The sequence below is a fragment of the Tinamus guttatus genome, unplaced genomic scaffold (genome assembly GCF_059628265.1).
Source record: "Tinamus guttatus ecotype Peru unplaced genomic scaffold, ASM5962826v1 Tinamus_guttatus_pri_ptg000287l, whole genome shotgun sequence".
NCBI lineage: Eukaryota > Metazoa > Chordata > Aves > Tinamiformes > Tinamidae > Tinamus > Tinamus guttatus.
This window is the reverse complement of record NW_028288821.1, coordinates 4,584,630-4,607,146: the sequence shown is the minus strand read 5'-3', so window position 1 is coordinate 4,607,146 and position 22,517 is coordinate 4,584,630. Positions and strand designations below refer to the sequence as shown.

Here is a 22,517-nt window from a genome sequence, read left to right as displayed (position 1 = left end):
GCAGCCTCCCCCATATTGTTCCCAGCCTTTTAACCACCACTTGCACCACGAAAGCAACATTCCCCTTCTGTATCCTTGCTTCCAACTTAGCACGAATATACCAAGAGGGCCCTTCATGGAGCTACCTGCCAAAATAGCACCCCATGTGTGGCCCAGTCACCCTCCAGTGTGTCAGATAGACAGCAAAGGATCCCCACTGTGCAAGGACTGCAGTTGCGTGGCGGGTGCTCACCAGCTCTATTCATATCTGCCCATGTGCTGCGTTTCTTTGCTTACCCACATTTTGCAGACCAGATGGCCGAGCAACGTGGGCATGGGCGGGCGCGCTGCCTGCTCGGCCCATGCACCACCAGGACTTGCCAGCACAGTCGGTGCCAATGGCCCTTCATGGCTACCCTGCTGCATTAACACCTTGTGAGTGGCTTTTGGCATGGGGATGGGTGCAAGGTGAGTCAAGTTTTAAGGACTGATGGTCCAGATGTTCCTGCGGCAGAGGCCTGAGGGGCCTGCGGCATAATTGCAGTTTGCGGATGTCGGTTCCTGGCAACTCATGGCTGAAGACCCGAGCTCAAAGGGCCCTTCGGCTGATGTGCTGGGGGAGAAGGATTTTCGATCCGCTATCTTGATGGTGGTTTCTCTCCAGTTCTTCCCTTACAAACCCATCTTAATCCGGCCCTGGAGCGCTCAGGAGAAAATCAAAGCATGACTCATCTGAAGCTAAACCTCAAACCACGCTGCAGGTCTCGGAGATGCTCTCGCGCTTCCCCACGCTGCCTCTGTGGAAGCGGGAAGGAGAAGCAAGTGCAGCTTCCATCGTGCCAGCTCCTTCCGTGGCTGGACCCGGCTCCAGCCTGACTCCTTCTGCCCTCTAGTAGCAGCAGAGCTTACAGCAGCGCGTGCTCCCCCCGTGCCGGGCCCTTCTCGCTGCACCCGGGGCAAGCGGAGCTGCCAGGTGTCCCCGGAGAAGCCTGGCTGTCACCTGGGCCCAGGCAGGCAGCACGGAGCGATTCATTCCTGTAACTCTTTGGCCAACTTGGAAAATAACTGCCTGCCGCTGCGGCTGGTCAGCGGCCACGGAGAGGGACCTGTGGGTAGAGCAGAAGTGTCTGCCGGGATGTAACCCTGGATGGGGAGAGGGGACAGAGCCCTTTGCGGGTCACTCACGGACCTTGCTGTAGGGGCTCCCCCTGATCGCCTCATCCCGGTGCAAAGCGGGCAGCAATCCCGACCCCCTCCCCACCCCGGGACACGACAGGGGGACAACTCCCGTTAGGGGTGACCGTTTCGCGGCGTTTTCCCCAGGGAACGTGACCCACCACCAGGGAACGTGACCCACCAGAATAAGGGCCCCGCGCCGGGGGGGGGGGGCGGGGGGGCTGCGGAGCCGCCCCCGCGCGCGCAGCTGCCGCGGGGGGGCCGGCGCGGAGCGGCGCGGCGCGGCGCGCGGGCCTCGGCACATGCGCCGTGCGGGCACTGCGGAGCGCCGCGGGCAGGCGCGCGCCGGCCCCGCCGCAGCCCCCCCGCGCCGCCGCCCGCAGCCCCCCGAGCCCCCGGGCCAGGTGAGCGGGTGCGGGGCGGTGCGGGGGGCGCGGGGCAGGACGCCGCGGGGGGCGGGGGGGGAAGGGGGGGGGCTCGCCGCTGCTCGGCACCCTGGCATCGGGTCGTGCCCCCCGCCTTGCGCCCTGGCATCGCGGGGTCCCCCCCGCGCTGTGCAGCCTTGCATGGGGGGTGGCCCCCGCTGCTCTGCACCTGTGCATGCGGGTCCGTCCCCCCCCGCCTCCGCTGTGCAGCCTTGCATGGGGGGCAGCCCCACCGCTTTGCACACCTGCAGCGGGGTTCCCTCCAACGGGGTGTCCCCACACACACCTCAGTGCATCCTCGCACGGGGCGGGGGGGGTGGGTCTCACTGCTTTGCACCCTTGCAATGGTGGGGGGGTCATTGGTTTTTATGCTTGCATGGAGGGGGTGTCTCCCACCACATCAGAGGAACCCCTGCCCCTTGGCATCCTCATATATGGGGGTGTCCCCCACTTGGCATCTTGCTCAGGACAGCGGCGGGGGGTCTCCATGGCTTTGGCCCTTTGTATTGGAGGGGGGTGTCTCCCACTTCTTTGCATCAGGGGGAATTCTGCCACTCTGCATCCTTGCACTGGGGGGAGGGAGGGGGGCACCATTTAGCATCCTGCTTGGTTGGGGCGGGGGGTTGTCTACCTTCGCTTTTCACTTCTGCACTGGGGGGTCCCCACCACTTGGAATGCTCACATGGAGGGGAGGGTCTCCCATCACATTGCACCTTTCACTGGGGGCCCTTGCTGCTTGGCACCCTCACACACGGGGCTCCCCACTGCTTGGCATCTGGATGGTAGGGGAAAGACGCTGGGGGGGTCCCTCCAGGGAGGTCTCTCCCCTCCCACCACTTTGCTCCTTTGCATCAGGGCAGAAGTCCCCTTTGCTTCACCCTTTTGCATCAAAAGGGAGCCCCCCCCTGCTCCCACACACACTTTGTAGCCCTTCATAGGGGGGTGCCTCCCACCAGCTTTACATCAGGCCCCCCATCAGCACTTGGCCTCCTCACATGCAGGGGTCTGCACTGCTTGGCATCTTGCTTCTGGGTGGGGGCATTCCCCACCCTTGTCCAGCTCTGCAGAGCCCTCCATTTCCACCACCACCCCCCCCCAACTTGGCATCCTTGCAGAGAGGGGTCCCCTGTGCTGGGCATTTTGCTTACAGAGCTGTCTCCCTCGACTTGTACCTTTGCCTCGGGGGGACCCTCACTCCTTGGCAACCCCATACAGGGGAGCCCCTACTGCCTGACAGCTTTGGGGTGGGGGTGTGCCATCGCTGCTCTTTGCAGGGAAAGTCCCCACCATTTGTGCTCCTGCATGAGGGGGGAGGATGTGTCTCCAACCACTTCGTACCTTTGCGTTGGGGGGGGGTCTTTGCCGCTCACCATCCTCATGTATGCAGCATCACCCATCTGCCCCGAACCCCCCACCCCAGGGCACCCCCCAGGCCAGCCGCACACCAGGTGTGGAAGCCAGCCCCATGCAACGTGATTCAGCTACTTGTCGGAGCTTTAATTCCATCGCTTAAAAGCCTCCCAAGCTCTGCCTGCCTTGTGGTTGTGTCAGCACCGTAAAATTCCTGCAGATTCAGAGCCAGGAGCAGTGCAGTTCAGCGTAGTTTGTGTCTGCGATGCGTGCGGCTGCCTTGCATCTGGCGGCTCCACTTGCCACTCCTCGCCTGGACACAAGCCCTAGATGGAGGGGCAGGATTAATAACTCATCTCCCAAACTTTGCTGTGCCAAGGCACAGTCCCCGTGTGCTCACTCGTTGCTAGTGGCTTCCTTCAGACTGAAGTTGAGGTGTTGGGGCAGTATCTCTGGATCTTCTTGGCCTGCAGATCCAGACCAGCAATTGCATGCTTAAGGCAGGTGGAAGAGGGCATGGGTCCAGCAAAGCCCTACGCAGCAGCTGGAAGGTTAACACATTCAGTGCTTTTCTACCAAAAACCCAGGACACATGGAGATGGGTTCACCTATAGCTTGTGGAAAGGCTTAGTCTCCCCACAGCTGCTTCTTCCTCAAGGAGCTGAGGAAAAGGAAGCTCGAGCTGGAACGCATTTTACTTGGAGCCATCGCCTGCCTTGGCCCAGTTCTGAGCTCGAGATGCTCAGCCTCCATTTTAGAGGAGCCGACACATGAGCAGGGCACACCAAGATCCCAGTAAGTTACAAACAGTCTCACAGTCCCCCCAGAAAGTGAAGAGTTTATTTTATTTTACCTGCTTCTCTAGATGAGGACACAGCTGAAAGCTTGACCCTCTGAGGTGCCTCCTCACAAGCTGTGACACCATGCAGGGGGCAGCTGGCTCAGGAGATGTCACTGACAGGTCCCACGAGCCCATGGCAGGAGGCAGCCAGGCTGCGTGTGCAGGTGATGAGAGCCTCAGGAGACCCCCAGGACTCACCTCCTCATGTGGTGGTCCTGCTGTGACACTGGTGAGGAAGGCCACCCACAAGCCCCATCCTGCAGGGCCAGACCAGCTTTCCAGAAACGCAAAGAATTTGCTCTGCTCCTTTCACTGCCCATCCTACAACTCCTTTCACATACTTGAAGATCAAGGAAGATGTAATACTTCTCCAAGGCATTTGTAGGAGAAAAAGTCTGGCACAGAGCAGATAAAAGACAGAGGAGACTGATCACAGCACCAGGTTTCATCCACCTCCACACATGGTAGTCCAGACCTGAGGACACAGACCTGAGCTGTCATCAATACTGGATGCTCCCCATTTCCAAGAACCCAAAGGACAGAACGAGAAAACCAAAATAAACAAAATCTTTGGAAATTAGCTGCTGGGAAGCCTCTTGCTAATTACTGCATAGCTTCTGATAGGCACATATCTGTTCAGAAACATATGATTTAGGAAAAGAAACATATTAAGGTCTCCATTTTGAAACACAGGGATAGCAGGGCTGGCTTCTTATACTAACCATAAGGTTAAGAGGCAGTTGCATTTATGGCAGCCTCCTAGGAGCTGGGCTTTTGGCAGAGGTTTCTGTTGCAGAGTCTTCAAAGGTATCCATGATTTAGAGGCAATTTAGTCGAGTGCTGTGCTTAGGGCTGGAGCATTTTGCAGTGGAAGGGAGGGGGAGAAAAAAGGTACCATGGCATTTATTAATAAAACTCTTTGGGAATATTTTTAGCCACAACTTAATGTTATGTTGCACTCCACAGGAAGATTTTTCACTTGCAGCAGCCTCCTCTCAGTTATCACCAAGGGGAAAGATGCTGTCAGTGTAGCAGGGAGGAGAGGTGCAGATGGCCCGTGGGAGAGCCGTGGAGGCCCCTGCTGCTGGGCCAGAGGGAGCATCGCTCCGCACCAGGGTGGCCATGGAGGCCTCGCTCGCTCCAGCTGAGCCCTCTCACCCATTTGGTTAAAAACCCTGAGCTTTTCTCCCTTGGATCAGTCTGATCAGCCCTCCCTGACAGCGAGCAGGACAGGAGCTGAGACATCTCAGCTCATTTCATACATGCTGCAGAAGCAATGACTCCCCATTGCTTCTGGGCCAGTAGCCTTTAAATTGGAGACCTAGAAATAGCACCTCTGCACCCTGCAGCTCTTTGCCTTGGCTTTTCAGTCACCCATAGCATCTTGTCACCTGACACACTGCCAGAAAATGTGCTAAGGTTCCTCTTGCAGCCCGGGAAGCTTCTCCACAGCCTGCAGTGAGCAGCAGACCCTTGCAGACAAGACACAGCAACAGTGGGAGGAAGGCAGGCCATCATCATCACTTCTGCATCCATCAGCTCTCCACTTACTTTTTAGCAAGGAGGGGGGGGGCGTTTGCAATCCAGCAGTATTTAATTAACCTTTGGACAACAGTTCTGGATTATCAGTTTTACATGAAGCAATGGCACGTGTTGTTAGCATTCGTGGTCATTTCTGCCAACAACACATTAAGCGATCACAGATGCATTTCGTAAATGAGACCAATGCCTCCTGCGTGGATCACACTCCATTTTGTGCAAAATCAGTCAATCTGGGTCTGGTCCTTGCAAGCAAGCTCCCCTGCACTGCGGAGCTGCCTCCACACCTGATACCAGCTGATGCTTCAGCCCCCACAGGGCAGACTCTGCTCTTGCACATGGCCCCAACAGCCAAAACTTGAGCTTGAGACCCATGAGGGCAGGCCTAGCTGAGCCACACATTACCTCTCTGGCACCAGGTGCTGCTAAACTTGTCCATGAATTCATCTTGTCCCTTCTTGAACTCTTCTGCACTCATGATTTCCACAACACCTGCGGGAGGGAGTTCTACTATTTTTGGGGAAGCTATACTAAAACATTGCTTCTTATATTTGATTTTTTTTTTGATGATTTCATTGGCTGCACTTAATTCTTGCATAATTAGTGGATAACCTTCCCCTACTCATGTTCTTGACATCATTCATGGCTTTAAAAACCTCTGGGGTTGCTGTTGTCTACCAGTTGCCCCCCTTTTAGGTAAAAAGTCCTATTTAACCTTTAGATTTCAGAAGTCTGATCTTGTTGCACTACTCCCCTTAACTCTGCCTGATTAGAACAGGCAGAAAGGCTGTTTGGCAGGTTCAGATCCCACCTCTGCTGCAGCTGAAGGACTGGAACATTTCACACCATCAGGATCCATCCCAGCCTGCTCCCAATGCATCACTTCCCCTGCCACTACATGAGTCCCTCCAGGCACCTCAGAGCCCAGCCCTCTCATCCCCATCTCTAGACCTTTTCCCAATTCTTGCATCTGCTTATTTAAATATTGAGGGACCGCCTTGTGTTTCCTCTGATCCCACAGCCTTCTCACTTGCCTGTTCCCAGGATGTCTGCACCTAAAGAAGGGCTTTTGACCTGAGCAGAGGTTGCAGGGTCCAGCACATTTTGTTCTTTCAATATTCACTTCCAAACTCTTTTGTCTTTCTCCATTCAAGGATTATAGATTTTCAATATACTCCTTTATTTTTTTTTGTACTACTTGGTCTTCTGGCATCCATCCAAAGCTTTTGCTTCCTCACAAAATACTCTGGCTCCTGGCAGCACTCAGAGGTACTCCGGTTCCTGGCAGAGGCAGAGAGTCTGGGGCCAGCAGGACTCCAGTGAGCTCGTCGGAAACTCTGATCCAGGGGCTGAGCAAAAGGGTTGGAGCAGGAACTGAAGTGAGTCCTGCTGGATGGGCCCAACTAGGAAATTGCTTCTCCTGGCAACTTATACAAGGTCAGCCAGTACTTTATACAGGGACCAGCACTGGAAGCAAATGTCCCAGGATGGCAAGTCAGGAAAGGTCCTTTGAGAAGTTTTGGTTTGATGCTCAGGGATTTACTCAAGATATAGGTACCAAAAGTGATGGTTGGTGAGATGAAGGCAGGCAGCCCAATATGTCCTTGCCAGCACCAGCAGCTGGAAGGAGCCAGACAAGGGTCACACTGTGCTGCTATCCCTGCAGAATTCACTGTGCTCATGGCCAAGTCTGGTCTGCAGGGCCACAGGGTGGCAGCTGTTGGGCTGTGACATTGCTTATTCCATGCATCCTGTGGTGCTTTCCTGCATGGCCTAGGAAAGCGAGGGCTGGTCCTTCAGCAGCACTGAGAGCCGAGTGTTGCTGCAGATAAACTTCCTAGGTCTCCACTGGGATAAAGGCAGCTCTCATGCAGAAGTTAAAGCTGTTGCTCATTTTGTCTTATCCCTTTCCCTGCCTGGGCATCACTGGCTCACAATCTTTGCTTGGGCAGCGATGAAGTAGATGCAGTTTTCCAAGTTCCTTAGCACTGTTTGGAAGGCAGCTGGTAGAGAGAAGATGCTTTGTCTGCAAGCTGGTGCTCAGCCTAAGGGCCTGTGGTGGTGGGTGCTGGGGATATATGTGGAATATCTGTGGCCCTGAAGAATGCCAAGGTGCCCTGTATCCTCAAGGAAAGGCCCAAATCCAGGAGAGGGGCTGGCATTTGCAACTGTGAGCACACTAGATCTAGCAAATGCAGTGAACCAGGCTGAGGAAAAAAAAGAAAAAAACCCCCACAATTCATCTCCAGAACACAAACAGCCTGGGGAGGTCAATGCAAGCGCCACAGCCAAAATGCCAAGGATGTTTGACAGATGTAGTGTGGAAACCAAAATGTGCTACTGGAGAAAGCAGTGATGCACTGCTGAGAAGCAGACGGTTTCCAGTCAGCATCCTCAGCAATGAGTCTCTTCGTGTCTTGACAGCTCCATGAGGGTTGTCACAGCACCTTTCCAATACTGCAAGTTTTAGTGTTATTCATTTAATATTATTCCACAATCAGCAGGGAAGAGACAACTGATGCGACCCCAGTGTGGAGATGGCCCCACACAGCAGCTGCTCCCCAAAATGTCCCATCCTACCTTGCTCCATCTTTTTGCTCTAAAAGAACTGCTCCCAGGTTTGTGGTTTTGAGTCTCCTCCTCTAACTTGAAACTAAAGTTATTCCACTGAGGACTCTGAATGTGCACTGGTGAAAGATAGACCTTGGAGATTTTAATCCTCATAACTGATATCAGCATCTACCTCAACTTCACATAGCCAGCCAGAGAGAGACAAGCCTGCAAATAATGCCCCATGGATCTGCAGAGAAAGTGGAAGGCTGAGCACAATGCCTGAGGAGGAAAGCAGGGGCTCTGAAGAAGGGGACACTCTTCCTCTCCACCTCCTTCTCCCCCCAGCATGCATCCCCAAGCAAGGACATACCCTTGGGAGCTGCTGCACCAAGAGGTGAAAGTTTTAAAAGCTCCTTTTCCCACCTACCACTCTGCAGAAAAATGATGCCAGACAAATGCTGCTTGCAGGGTGCTTACCCAGCAATTCCTTTTCACATCCTTATCCACACCAAGAGGGTTGGAACAGAGCAGGCAGAACCAGATGCTGGCAACAAGGTCCATCACTGGTCCCAGGCAAGACAGGTATCCGCAGTTCATTGACCAGGGCCAACATCCACCCAGAGCATTCAGACAGGAGCAAAAGCAGATGGAGCCAGTGACAGGGCTAGATACAAGGCTGCAACACAAGTTCAAAGTCCACCCTGGACAGAGAGCCTGAAGCAGAGCTCAAGCCAATCTATAGCACCCTTCAAAGAGGTCCATCCAGGAAAAAGACTACCTACAGGGTAGATCCAAGGTTTGTCCAGGAAATGGGACCAGGGCTGAAGACAGACTTCCTCACAGCATAGCTCAGGAAGGGCCTAAGAGCCTTGGGCTGAGCTTAAATAGAGCCCATGGGCAGGGTGTGAGAGGAAACCCCAGGTGAAGTTGGTCAGGGCTGCCAATGCTGATTAGTTCCATCAAGGGCTAGAAGAAAAGTAACTCCAGGAAGGGACTCAGGTCCCTTCCCTGTGTATCAGTTCCCAGATGGATTCATTTAGGTGTTAAAAAAAAGGCAACAAAAACAAGCAAAAAAACAAAACCCATTTTGACTCCCCTTAGTTCTGCAACACTGAGGCAGCTGTGGGAGCAGGGGCAAATCCTGCTCATGCACGTTATGCAGCAGCGCTTGGGAAGGTGGAGCACGCTGGTTTTCATAAGCTGCAGCAGGATTTGCGTGCAGCATCTTCATGTGTATGAGCATGATGTGCCTGCAAGGACAGGAGTGGTGCTGGCACCTGTGCAGTCATGCACAGCTTGTCCCTTGGGCAAATGATTTTTACATCAGAAGTCAAGCTTGAAGCCCCAAAGTCAGAGGCCTGAGTCACGATGCCTTGGATGCACTAGGGCTGTTACACTACAAATGCACTTATATTACACTTAGGAATTAGCAGTTGTGTCCTTTTAAAATTTTTTCCCCATTCCCTTAAGTTTCCCTTAGTGACCCAGTGACCATCAGAAATGTAGGGAGGAACCCAGAAACTGCTCCCATGTCCGATGAGCCTCCGCTCCCTGGGCACAGGCTGCACGCACTGCCAGGCCGTGGGGAACGCTGAGAATCGCTCTTTGTGCCCAGTTCTAACTGCTGGGCCCCGACAGCTCGTTAGCTGCTCCCCCCCTTCGCCTCCCTGTCCCCTGGCTGGCCACCAGCCCAGCCAGGCCGCTGGACAACCGGGAACTGAAGGGCCTGTGTCGACCGTGGCAGATTATGCAACCCCTAATGAGTTTTGAGCGACAGCCTTGGCCATCGCAGTCGTTTCCAGGGATTCTCCCTGGATTCCAGACACCATTTTTGGGGTCACGTATGGGGAACTGTATTTTTTGGCGGGCAACTGTATGAACAGAGTGGGCTAGGAAGCCGGAAAAGTTACATCAGTTGTATCAGTTATCCAAGTTATCCATGGCTTTTGCATGGTCCTTCAAGCAGAAAGTGGAGCATAGCAAGTTTCCATGGAGCTCTCCACGCTGTTCCCCTGCAAATGCCGCGGAGATGGCTCCAGCTGGCAAGGGCGCTGACCCCCTGCCATGAGCAATGGTGTTGCTTCAGGACACGTGTGCAGGCCTGCTGGTCTCTGAGCACTATTAGGGGTTTGCCATGGCACATAGGCTGGCATGGGTGGAAGAAGAGTGCCTGGAAGGAGCATTGGTACCTGGCCAAAATGGACATCTGGGTACAGGTAGCGAAAGACTCCCCTGGAAACGGCCTCCCGAGCCCTCATCTCTGTATGCCTGCAGCTCTGGAAGGAGCTGGAGAAAGTTCGTGTTTATACAGGCACAACGAGCCCTCTGGAAGCTCTGCTGAGGAGTTAGGGACAGTTTTGTGCTGCTTGGTCGCCCTCGGCCTGGATTTGCATTTGAAAAGAGGAGGGCGCACTGTGGAGCACGACCGGATTTTGAGCAGCGCTGGGCAGTTTCAATAAGGAAACTGTTTTGCTCCACCATGGCCAGGCGAAAAAAATTGGTCTCTGCAGCTTGCTGCATCCTGCAGGAGCCAAGCTGCCGGCTCCGTGCTGGTGCCCGGCTGCCCTGGCATCCGTGCCCTAAGCCGGTTTTCCTTGACGGCCAGAGCATAACAGGATTTTGTTAAAGCTGGGCTGGACAGGGGGAGCGGGGATTGCTGGGCAGGCAAAGCAGGGGGATTTAGCTGCCGTTTCGTAGCCAGGGCAATCCTATTGACAGGCCCGGTGTAACGGAGGAGGGAATTTGGGCCATATGCTGGAGGCAGCTAAGCTGCCCGGGGAGCCTTAATCACTGCTCGCACTGCTCCGCGTGCCTGCTCCCGCCTGCCGCCGGGCTCCTCTCCGGGCAGACGCGGCTCCTCCGGCCGCTACGAGGAGCCTTGTCCTCCTTGCGATTTAGTTCTCCTGCTGAAGGGGGAGGAAGGCCTGAAAAATATGGAAAGCAGCAGTGCTCGGCCCATCGCACACGCCAACTGCGCATGCAGAGCGGCCCCGCGTTACGCTCGGCTGCGTCGGCTCTGCGCGATACTGCTCAGTCCTGCTGCCCCGCTCTGCTTCAGCAACTGATTCTGTGTCCGTTCTGCTCGCCGGCGTATGCATATAGATATATAACATGGATATCACCTATATATCAGGGTCTCGGGGATCTCAGCCACAACCCGTCCTGCCTCGCAAGCTGCCCAGGGCAGGTGGCCACGGGGAACATTGGCTTGCGGAGCCCACGGGCAACGCGGTGGCGCTGGGTGCTGTGGGAGCCACACGGGCGCGCGCCGGCGGGAGAGGAAAACCCGGCGCGCTTTGCGTTCAGCTGGAAATAATGGGATTACAGGCGGCTGCGGGTTTCCGCCTGCTATTTTGGGTGCACGGGGTTTTTCACGAGCGCCAAGCGGACGAAAGGCTGGGGAGTCACAGGGGGCTGGACACGGGGGTTACCTTCAGGCTCAGGGAAGGTAAGTGGCAAATGTGTCCCTGTGCACGTGGCTCTGGCCGCTCAGGTGGCCCCGGGCGGCTGTGCATGGGGCCGATGCGAGACTGCCATGAAAAGCTCTCTTGTTCTGCAGTGTCCTGGCGCTGGGGCTGCCAGCGGGAGGGCGGCCGCAGGAACGGATCCGTGGGGCTGTGGCTTTCCCAGGAGGAAGGAGGGCAGGGATCCCCCCCGGCTGCGGGTGCTGACCGCTCTCTCTCGCCGCGCAGGGGCACCGTGAGGGCTCACCGCCGCGATGCCGCTGGTGAAGAGGAGCATCGAGCCCCGGCACCTGTGCCGGGGGGCTCTGCCCGAGGGGGTGACGAGCGAGCTCGAGTGCGTCACCAACAGCACGCTGGCCGCCATCATCAAGCAGCTGGGCAGCCTCAGTAAGTGCGGCGGCGCGGCAAGCCCAGCCCGCTCGCGCCCAGGCGGCGCTGGAGCCACCGAGATGGGAGCGGGATGCAGCAGCGTGGGATGAGCCAGCATGTGTGGTCCTTCCCGAGTGGCTCTGTGCCGCCAGGCTCGAGGCTTTGGGAAATAGGCAGACCAGATAGTTGCTAAGAGAAACCCCCTTCTCAGGGCAATCTTACAGCCAAATCCCTGTTTGCCATAGGAAATATCAACCCCTAAAAAGAGCAGGAAAGCTTGGGCACTAATTTTTGTAATTCTGTAAAAATCCTCCTACAAGAGGAAGGAAATGTTAACTATGAGGGAGAGGGGAGGAGTTGTGCATCTGTTGACCTGGAATCTTGATTAAACGAAAGAAGGAGCAAAGCCATTCGCGCACAGGAAAGGGAAGGAGGGAGAGTGACGTGCTGGGGCAGCCCTGGCAGGGTGACGTCCTCAGGGCACCTTCAGAACCGCTTTGAATGGGATAATCCCAGATCTCGTGAGTCACCTGGAGTCTTTCATAGGAAACCCCCCCGCGAGTTTATTCTCTCCCCTTCCCAGACCCAAGCTAAGCTCACTGCTCTGACGGTCAAAACGTCCAGGGGATCATGCAGGATCAGGGAGGCTTCACCCCACAAAGGGCTGAGGCTCCAGAAGAAGAGAACATAGGTGGGGAGATGACGTCCAGGGGGAAAGGAAATCAAACCCATGCCAGATGAGCAGGCAACAGGCCATGTGCCTGTGTTTCTCCCATGTCTGCTTGTCCTGGCATGTCCAGGAACCATGTCCTCTTGTATGCAAAGCACCTTGATCTTGGGAACGTTTTAATATACTTTTTTTTGGGAGGAAACCCCTAATAGCTCTGGCTGCTCCCATAGCAGCATTGTGTTAACACCATTTCTTGGCAAAGTGGAGCTCAGCACACATGGCTGTAGCCTGCAGATGTCAGCAGTGCAAAGGGAAGCGATGTTATCTGCCCTTCCCATGGGGAAAAGCAACGGTGAAATGCAGTTTGATCTGCAGAAAATATCTGGGAAATGCAATTGGGAAGAGATGGGGAGTTTGGGCTTCTCCCGGAACGTGCTCGTGCTTAGCACACAGGGGATGCAGCCTCTGTGGCCTTGCTGATGCCTTGGCCCCTTCCCTTCGTGCTTGGCCCGCAGGCAGGCACGCTGAGGACATCTTTGGGGAGCTGTTCAATGAAGCCAACAGTTTCTACATGCGGATGAACTCACTGCAGGAGAGGGTGGACCTGCTGGTGATCAAGGTGACACAGCTGGACTCCACCGTGGAGGAAGGTGAGGAGCTGCTGGGTGGATCTCGGCCAGGCGGGTAGGGCCATGCTGGGCAGCGGTTTCATTTTAACTTTGCCTGACGGAGGCAGAAGAAGAGGTGGTGAAAAGCACATCCCCATCAGACGGGCAGCGTGAGCCCTGCATGGGGCATGGACTTGTTTTGAGAGGACGCTTTTGGGTTAGAAATAACGGATATCAGTCTTGGTTCTGCATAGCGAGAGGGAGGACACTGTGCACACAGGCTTCCAGCTGTGTGTGGGTGCCACGGGCTCAGCGCTGGGATCAGGGGCCGGTGCTACACCCAGGAGTGGTGCCCAGATGTAGCACTGTGTTAAAGCCATGGTGTGCCTGTTGACCATGTCTCCTTCCCATGTCCCCAGTTTCACTGCAAGACATCAACATGCGCAAAGCATTCAAGAGCTCCACAGTGCAGAACCAGCAGGTCGTGTCTCGCAACTCCATCCCCAACCCGGTGATGGAGATGTATCAGCGGTGCGACAAGCCCCCGCCGCTCAACATCCTCACACCTTACAGGTAAGGGCAGGCCACAGCACTGCTCAGCCTCCCCACGCTCCCTTGGCCCGTGCTGACTCTGGCGAGGTGGTGACGGAGAGCCATGGGGTATCTGCAGTCATTTCTAGGAGAGAAATTTTCACCTTGGCTTCATGTTGCTGTGCCACAGCCTCTACTGTATAACAAGTGACCTTGCATTCATGGGTTCCTCACAGCTTATAGCTCTGATCGTGTCCAAACCTTACTCTTCAGTGGAAAGGAAGGTCTTCTCCAGAAAATGATGGGGTCTTCTTGGTTACTGGATCAGCTGGTGAGCCCATATTGCCCAGCAAAACCACTCAGATGTCCCTCCAGTGGCCTCTATGTAAAGCCTGGGCTCGGCCACGTTGCAGGAGATGAAATGAGTGAGTGTGGTGTACATGGGGAAGAGCTACTGGGGAGGACTGTGGGTTGGCAGTGGTAACAAGTGAGAAGGGCAAGGAACTGAGCTGCTGAATTTCCCAAATACTGGATCTATTGTGCATCACTATAGATAGCACTGAAATTCCCCTAAGGTTGCCTCCTGTGGCTAACAACTCCCTCCGTTCCTCCCCAAATACCTCCAGGGATGACAAGAAGGATGGCCTCAAATTCTATACTGACCCCTCCTATTTCTTCAACTTATGGAAAGAGAAGATGCTGCAGGCAACTGAAGATAAGAGAAAGGAGAAGCGCAGACAGAAGGTAAAGGGCACAGAGGGTCCTCAGTAGGACTGGAAATTAGGCTAACCATGAATTAGATAATTCTACTTGGAGTTTCTCCTGTGCTCTTCCTGCTCCTGGGGTGGGTATGTCTCCATGGTGCCTCTGTTGCCATAAACCCTGTGTTGCCAGACTGACTCTGAAGGGTCATTTGCTAGTGCTGAGGGTTGCAACCTCTGCGTTAGTCATGGTCTGAAGGAGCTGAATGGAGGTGGAGCTCCAAAAATGCTGTTTGGGATTTCCCTAGTGACCAGTCCAGGCCTGTGATCTCTATGAAGTTTCCTGGTTTGTTCCTAGCACCTATTTCTCATAATGCTGAATCTCATGGTATCCCACTGACACCTGCAGTGCTCTTCCTTTTTGGATTTATGCCCACTGCCTGGCATAGCCCTGACTAAAAGACCCAGGAGAGCTTGGGCCCTGAGCAGACATGAGGGAGGAAATCTGGGGTTTCTGTCAAACTAGCAGAGCCCTCTCATGCATATGTATATTGCAGGGTGTTTAAGGAGACCAGGGATGTGTTCAAAGACACTTTTCTTCTGAACAATTTCCTCACATGTGATGTTCCCACTTCTTGTCCCATTTTGCCTGGTTAGGGCCTACCTGAGGTCCCTATGGGTGAGGTGTAGGCCCAAGTCTGCAGGGAAGAGGTAGCATGTCAGCAGTATGACCCAGGCTTCCAAATCTGCAGGTGTGTTTGACCCATGCATGGACTGCAGTAGGTCTCCGGTTGTATCCAAAGCAACAAATCCATCACATCTAGCAAGGTCGATGAGATATCTACTTGATTTGTGCAAACTCCCAGATGTCTGTGCTTCCAGCTTTCCCATGCCAGCTTTACAGCTCTGCTTCTGCCCCATCCCATTGGACTAGAGAACATATTCTAAGCAAGTGCTGGTGGTGCCCATGGGCTCAGTGTCTGGGCAAGGACCATTCCTGATGCTCTTTCTCATACCCAGTGACCAGCACTTGGCAGAATGTGTCCCCCCGAGTCCAGACACGCAGTGTCCCCTTGCAGCTCACACGGCGCTGTGTGCAGATCAGCCTGCACGGCTGCAGGCGTGCTAATGGACTTCCTTGTCTGCCTCCAGGAACAGCGGTTAGTAGAAGATTCCACCCGGGAGGTGAAGAAAGTGAGGAAAGCCCGTAACCGGCGCCTGGAGTGGAACATGATGGCGTATGATAAAGAGTTTCGACCGGATAACAGGTTCTCACCATCCCCATATCACATGGCCTCATCGGAAGGATCACTGTCCCCAGATAATAGGCAGGTTTTACCTATTACACATTTAGCTCACTGGATTTTCTTTGCTTTTCTTCACTTTTCTTTTTTCTTCTCAGTCCTTGGGTGGTCAGGTAGTGCAGGTCATAGAAGGGCTGATAGGTTAGCAAACAAGGCTATGGCAATAAACCATAGACCCACACAGTTTCAAATCCAGCACCCTTCCCTCTGCCTTCTGGGATGGTGTCCTGGCCTCAGGAGCCAGCCTTGGTGCTGAGATCTCCATGGAGAGAGAAAGTCAGAGCACTTTTCGTTTAGGAGCTTTGGGAAGATGTCAACCCAGATTTGCAACAGCAAGAGACTAGTCCAGCTTTGTTGATGTCTTCCTACCCTCTGCTATCTCGGTGCTTTCTTGCATGTCTGTATTTCTGTGGCCACCCTCCATGTTCTGTTGCCCTGGCCCCAGATGCCAGCCGGTGCCCCATCATGTCACCCCAAGCTCTCCACACCTTCCCTCCCAGCCAGCCCTCCCTCCAGGAGAACAACCCTGGGTGTTTCTGTGTGCCACAGATCTTATGCGTCCGATGCTGCCGATCACTCATATCCCGCCAGCCCTAACCACCCCGCGCAGCAGATGCTCGCCCCGGCGTCCCACCTGGCGGCAGACACCAAGGAGGCCGCCCTCGTGGCTAACCAGACCCAGGAGCATGTCTACAGACCCTCAGCGGCGGGAAGCCGCCAGAACAGCCTCAATCGTATCCAGCAGCCCCACGTACCGCAGCCTCCGGAAGCTATATTAAACGGACCAAGGCCTCACTTAGTCAAGGATTATGGGTATGGACTTCAATCTCTTTTATTCTGAGCCTTGTCCTGCCCCGTTCAGTAGCTGTCAGTGATCTGCAGAGCTGGTGGGTTGGCAGGGCTAGGGGAGCAACAGTCCCTATCTCAGCCCTCCTGCAGGAGACAAACAGGCTGAGTCCTCCCAGTCCCACCAGCGCTCAGCTCGCCATGCCCAGCAAACCCAGCAGCCACCCCAGAGAGGCATGGCGGGAGGCGGGTCCATTCCCAGGGCACCACAAGGAGTTTGGCTCATGGCAGCAATAGGACTTGCCCAGTGCAACTCCCAGCAGCTGCTCGAGACCTGCTCTGCAGCTGGCACCACCTTAAACTGTTGATACGTGAGTCAGAGCTGTGGCAGTGGGGGCAGATCAGTGGTGATCACTCTTTTGGGTATCTCCATGTCTGGGGCAAAGCCGAGGGGAGCGCTTCACCCTGACAAGATGAGGGGAAGGCAGGCAGAGGCGAGCATTTTTGTCTGGGACATTGGTGTCCACATGGTGTCCCATGCCCCTTTGTGCAGGCAGCCTTCCCCACTTTCCCTCCTGGGAGTTAGAAGCAAGCCATGGCAGCAGGAGGGCCCATGCGGGCACATAGCAGTGGCTCCTGGCCACTGCCAGCAGAAGCCTCTGCTCATGCCACTGATACTCCCGCTGGCGCTTCCCTTGCAGGCAGCAGCAGATGCCGATGGCAGAATACTTTGTGCCACCAGCCCCGCCGCCCCCGCCGCCCGTCATCCCCTCTGCTCAGACTGCCTTCGACAGCCCCATCTCTGCGCCCCCTGCTCTGGCTCCCAGCGCGGGCACCTCGGCACCTCATGCCACCTACGCGCCCTCGCCACCGCCCGCTCCACCCTGCCCCTACTCTGCCTCCCCACCACACGCCGGCCCCATGGGGCCCCCCGTGGCGCCCCCGCCGCCGCCACCGGGCCCCCCTGCCGTGGCCGCCTCGCCAGCCCACTCGGCTTCACCCCCGGCCGTCACCGTGGAGCCCCGGAAAGCCCAGATCCCGCTGATCCCCATGAGCGACGCCAGGAGCGACCTGCTTGCTGCCATTCGCAGGGGTGAGTTGGGCCAGAGGGCAGGTGGGGTTGGGTAACAAGTAGCACGCGAAGACAGGGACACACGGATGGGACACCGTGTAGGAAAACAGGAGGAGATGGGCCCTCCAGGGAGACAGGAGTTATTTGAAGATAGGAGAAGCAGCAGAGAGAGGCTGCACTGAGCCATCATGAATGTCAGGAAACACCACACTGAAATGTATTCATTGATCTTTATTACACATTCTTTATAGAATCATTATGGTTGGAAAAGACCTTCAAGATCATCCTGTTCAGCCATAAGCCCTTCAATACCAGGCCTGCTAAACCATGTCCCTAAGCACCTTTTCTACACATTTCTTCAACCCTGCCAGGGATGGTGACTCCACCACTTCCTCGGTCAGTCTATTCCAATGCTTGACTACTCTTTCCATGTAGAATTTTTACCTAATATCTAACCTGAATCTCCCCTGGCACAACTTGAGGCCATTTCATCTGCTCCTCCAAATTTCTGGGAATATGGAGAAATTAATCACTAGAGACACTTTTATCTTGGTGCGCTGCTAGTTCAGTATGGTTGCATGTTTGATGGATGCACTAGCCCTAAAAATTTTCCACATTTTCTCATGCAGGAATTCAGCTCCGGAAAGTCCAGGAGCAGTGGGAGCAAGAGGCCAAGAAAGAGCCTGTGGGCAATGATGTGGCTACGATCCTCTCCCGACGGATCGCAGTGGAGTACAGTGAGTCCGATGATGACTCAGAACTGGACGATAACGAGTGGTCTGATTGAGAGAGCCTGGGATGCTGTGTTGGATGGTAGCTCCTCCACTCTATGCACCAATTTTCCACACCAGGTGCGTATAGACGCCTTCCTCAAAAGTCAATGCCAACCATGGTCTGCAATTAGCCCCACTTATTCAGGAGCTTTGCTTTTACACTATGTCAAAAAAAAATCTGGCAGCATTACCGCTGGAGGATATGTATTGGTAGGATACACTTCTGAGGCAATGGTAACAATTAGCAATTAGCAGCACCTTCATGTTTAGCAACGTTGAAAACACTACGAAGCCCCAGTAAATAGAATTACTCAGATTTACACCTGTGTAAGCAAGGTCAGAGGCTGGCCTGCAATATCTTTTTTAGAGAAAACTGAGACCCAACAACGTTTCTTCGGCTAGATGTTAAATTTGTAATGAGAAGCTACTGGAAAAGAAACCTGTTTCGGTAGCTAATATCACCATCTGGTCATGGTCATTTAGACTGTCAGGCACTTGTTTGCATTTTGCTCTGGTGTCCAAAGTTGTGGCTTGAAGGCTGCATGAGCCAGGGCCGGTCTCCGTTTGCTGCTCTGGAAGTTGCACGTGGACCCATGCTCCTTTTCCCTGCAGTTTCACAGCAGTCATGGGAGGAGGTCACTGTGTGCGTCACTCTCTGGAAGACTGCAGGAGAGGACCAAGACCTCTGTGATGTGTTTCCATACTTGGGGCCACTTTTCTTGGGGAAAAAGAGTGTGAGGCAAGGACAGCAAAAAAACACATTGAGAGCTGCTCTTTCACAGTTAGTAAGGAAACAAGGCATTTGTCACAGCTTGGAGAGGCGCCGTGTGTGCTCTCCTTGGCGTGGGGAAGTGGGCTACCTGCAAGGAGCAGGAGGGCTGCCTTGCCTAGGGTCTTTTCCTGGAGTCCAACTATTATTGGCCTTAGTGCTATATGATTTTATTTTTGTTTGAAAATAAATTAATTAGATAAAATGCTGCTTGTAGGTAAACCCAAACCCTTGAAAGGAAGCAAGAACAAAGTTTATTCTTGTTCTCTTGATTTGCACTTTGTAGTTCCACAAACTGTGCTGGTGCGGTTGAGAATAACTCTGATCTGGTGCACTGATTACTGCAGGCCTGATTCTTCCGCTTCCTCTTCCTCCCAGAGGGTCCTGGGGGTGGCGTGCAGCAAAGCGAGGCACTGACGAGGGAGCCTGGCAGAATCAGGCCTCAGCCACGATGCTGAAAATACCAGCGCGTGTTCTTTGGTTGGTTCATCAAAATAGAGAGTGATTCATAGAAGCCTCTCCATGCAGCTATTATGGGAGAATTCATGGGAAGCAGGAATGAATGGGTGTGAAACACTGAAAATATCACTGTTGGGAGTAAGAATTTGCAGAGAACTGGAAGTGTTTTCTGAACAGCCAAAAATGGGTCAGTGTCATTTGTGAACCTGTCCGGTTGACACATCCGGCCATGCAGGGGCCCTCCATTGCAGGAAACCTATGCAGCTCACCAGCTAAAGTGTTTCTGTATACTGTGAGCCCCGGCATGGGAGGAAACTGCATCTCAACATCCCATCTCTTCTGGTGAGGACTTCAACTTTGACCCATCTGGCTTTCCCAAGGGCCAGGTAGGCGAGCATCAAAGAGCCAAGGGATGCAAAAACGTGTTTTGAATACCTAGAGGTGAATAGACCTAGAAAAGAGATGGAAGAAATTGTCTGGGACTCAAAAAGCTCATAAAGACTTCATTTGGCTGATGCTTCAGTTCACCCTGAGAAATGTTAGTATTGAATGATGCCCTCGAGTATCCATTTGTTTTCCTATTGGAAAGAAACCTTTCTTGGTGAGGTGAACTGAACACAACCCCCATCTTCCTTCACCTCGTTGTGCTGAAAGCTAAGAAATATCACCATAACCCATCACTTACCCTGACTAATGCAAAATATTCTCCATCCTTTAGATTTGACACTTCCCATATCTCCGCATCCCACTGACTCCTTCAGGTGAGATACGGGCAGTTCTTAGAAGCACACGACGTTTCTCCCCACCCACAGCAAGCCTCTGAGTCAGTCTCAGGAGCGATATATTTGGCAGTGGTGGGCAGTTTGAGTGGATGCTGCCATGTGAGTGTGTGTGGAAGTGGGGGTGAGGGATAAAGACATCTCAGGAGGGTCTAGGGGAGAAGGATGCTCTCCTGCAAGTGGGGCACAGGGTTTTATCTGAGTTGCAGGGCTGAGTTTGGGAGCTTGAACCAGGAAGTAGCACTGAATATGGGAGAGAGTAAAGGTGTGTGTGAAAAGGATTTAGAGTGGGAAGAAAAGCATGCTATGCTGCCGATGAATCTTCAGTTCTCTGCACTGTCTTTGGACTCCTCCCTATGGCATTATTAGGTCTGATTTTCCCTTTACTTAGGTAAAACTCACATTGATTTCAATGTGGCTAATAACCAGAGTAGTAACTGTACAGAAGATCCTTTATTTAACCTCAGAATTTATTATTGTGGCAGCTCTGCTGCCATTCAAACTCCTTGAATGCTCATTGACTCAGCTTGTGTAGGGAAGGACACTCTGAACTTCAGAGAAAGACCTGAGAATATGAGATTGGCCATAGCAGGTCAATCCCATCAAGGCAGATGGGATTTGACCTGGTGCAAGTTCAAAAGAGAATCTTGTAAAAGTTCAGAATAATATGCAACCGGTCACCTGTTCGTATGTATTGTGAAATATTGTTAATATGTGACTGCAATGTGGTGTGTGTATGGTAAAGAAAAGTGGTTTTGTTTGGAGAATTTGGGAAAAGTAATAACACTTTGTGCGCTTGTGAAAGAGAGAAGACTAGTGAAGAGCATAGCATGAGCTATGGCTCTAGTAGGACTTCCTACCTTGGCACATGGTGAGTCACGATTGACCATGTAGCCTTCCACTTCCCCGTAGTGATTTGGCTCTATTTGGGATTGACAGCAGTCAGTCAGGTCGTATAACCCTGTTGTTGTCAGGGTTGGTGCCAATTACATGGCAAAGTGCTCGACAATCACATAAATCCAACCTTGTCTACCTAGGCCACATCTGCAGGGCAGATGTGAAGCCAGGAACCATATGACTGCAGGAGGAGCAGAGTTCCCTTGCTCATTTATGCTCTCACACCATTTTCTCCTGCCTCTGGCCTCCCAGCACATCAATGCTATTTGCACTGGGCTTAAGGGAATTCCCACCACCTAATATGGAACCCGTTTCATATGCCAAACTCCAAAATAAGTCAGCAGGATCATCACCTCCCCGTGTTGCACATTGCATACGATGATCCAGTTCTTCCAGTGACATGATCTGCCTTTGGTCCTTTGACTTCATCAGACATAGACACCTGATGTGATGACCCCATTCCTGTAAGGCCAGCTCTGCTAACAGGCTTGAACACCCTCATTTCCCTTTGGTTGAGGGACTTGGTCACCTTTGAGACCAACCGTCTTTAATTTAGGAGAGTTCCTCCGTTCTTGCCTGAGTCACTTATGAAATCAAACGTGAGTAACACCAGCTCCTTGGGTCATCTGGATCGGGCTAGCTCTGATGCAGTCAGTTGTGTTTTCCTAATTAACACTGGCTGAGTATTTGACCCATATGCTGCATGCTCAGTATTTCGTGCATATGTGCCTATTTCCGTATACTCTTCTAAAAGTAGGCCATGCTCTGTTATACAACCTGAAACGCTCAAATCCCCATGTGCACTGATATAAAAGTGAATATTTAAATATTTTATCTAGCCTGGCAGCCATTAAAAATACAATTCAGGTCACAGATGATTGAATTGCTCCTCTCTCTCAAGTGTACCAAAAGTAGGCTGAGGAGATTCTCCTGTACATTAAAGTATCATGATCAACGTTAAAATATAGCAACAGCCTCTTATTGCCAACAGATAATCAGAGTGCCAAACGTTTAATGAGCCCAACCTCTCTCTTGAGAAATCCCCTTCCATTTTATCTGCCTTTCACTACTTGCCAATTTATGGGCGTAGATTAAAAATAATAAATAAAAGATTGCCAACAGGGGGAAATGTGTCCTACGTGCATACAAATGAATTAGGCCGGAGTCAGCAAAAAAAATAAATAAGCTGTTTTGATTCTGCTTGTAGATAGTAAGGGAAGCCTCTAGTCTGTGAAGTCCATCAGAGATCCCTTGCACGTATCTGATTTACCTGAAAAGGTAAATCTCTAGGGAAGAGTGAGCATCGCCTCCCTTGATGTCTCCTGCTTTTGCAGCTATTTTGTCCTCTGAAGGTTTCATTCTGCCGATAAATGTAATGCTGAGCATGGCGGCTCCCAAGTATAAACACCCTCAAGCTTCCTCCCTGCAGCTCTTCTGCCTCTCTCTCTTCTTTAACAGTCTGGACAGTCTAA

The 22,517-nt window shown here is 53.1% G+C and overlaps 1 protein-coding gene across 1 annotated transcript; it reads left to right on the top strand.

Moving 5' to 3' along the window:
- Window positions 1-1,492: 1,492 nt before the first annotated feature.
- Window positions 1,493-18,605, top strand: LOC104566107 (actin-binding protein WASF3-like). The gene is made up of 9 exons (XM_088527525.1): window positions 1,493-1,559; window positions 11,556-11,714; window positions 12,882-13,016; window positions 13,394-13,547; window positions 14,132-14,249; window positions 15,359-15,534; window positions 16,060-16,323; window positions 16,998-17,389; window positions 17,998-18,605. The coding sequence occupies exons 2-9, from the start codon at window positions 11,582-11,584 to the stop codon at window positions 18,153-18,155; spliced, it is 1,530 nt and encodes a 509-aa protein (XP_088383651.1). The 5' UTR covers window positions 1,493-1,559; window positions 11,556-11,581; the 3' UTR covers window positions 18,156-18,605.
- Window positions 18,606-22,517: the final 3,912 nt, after the last annotated feature.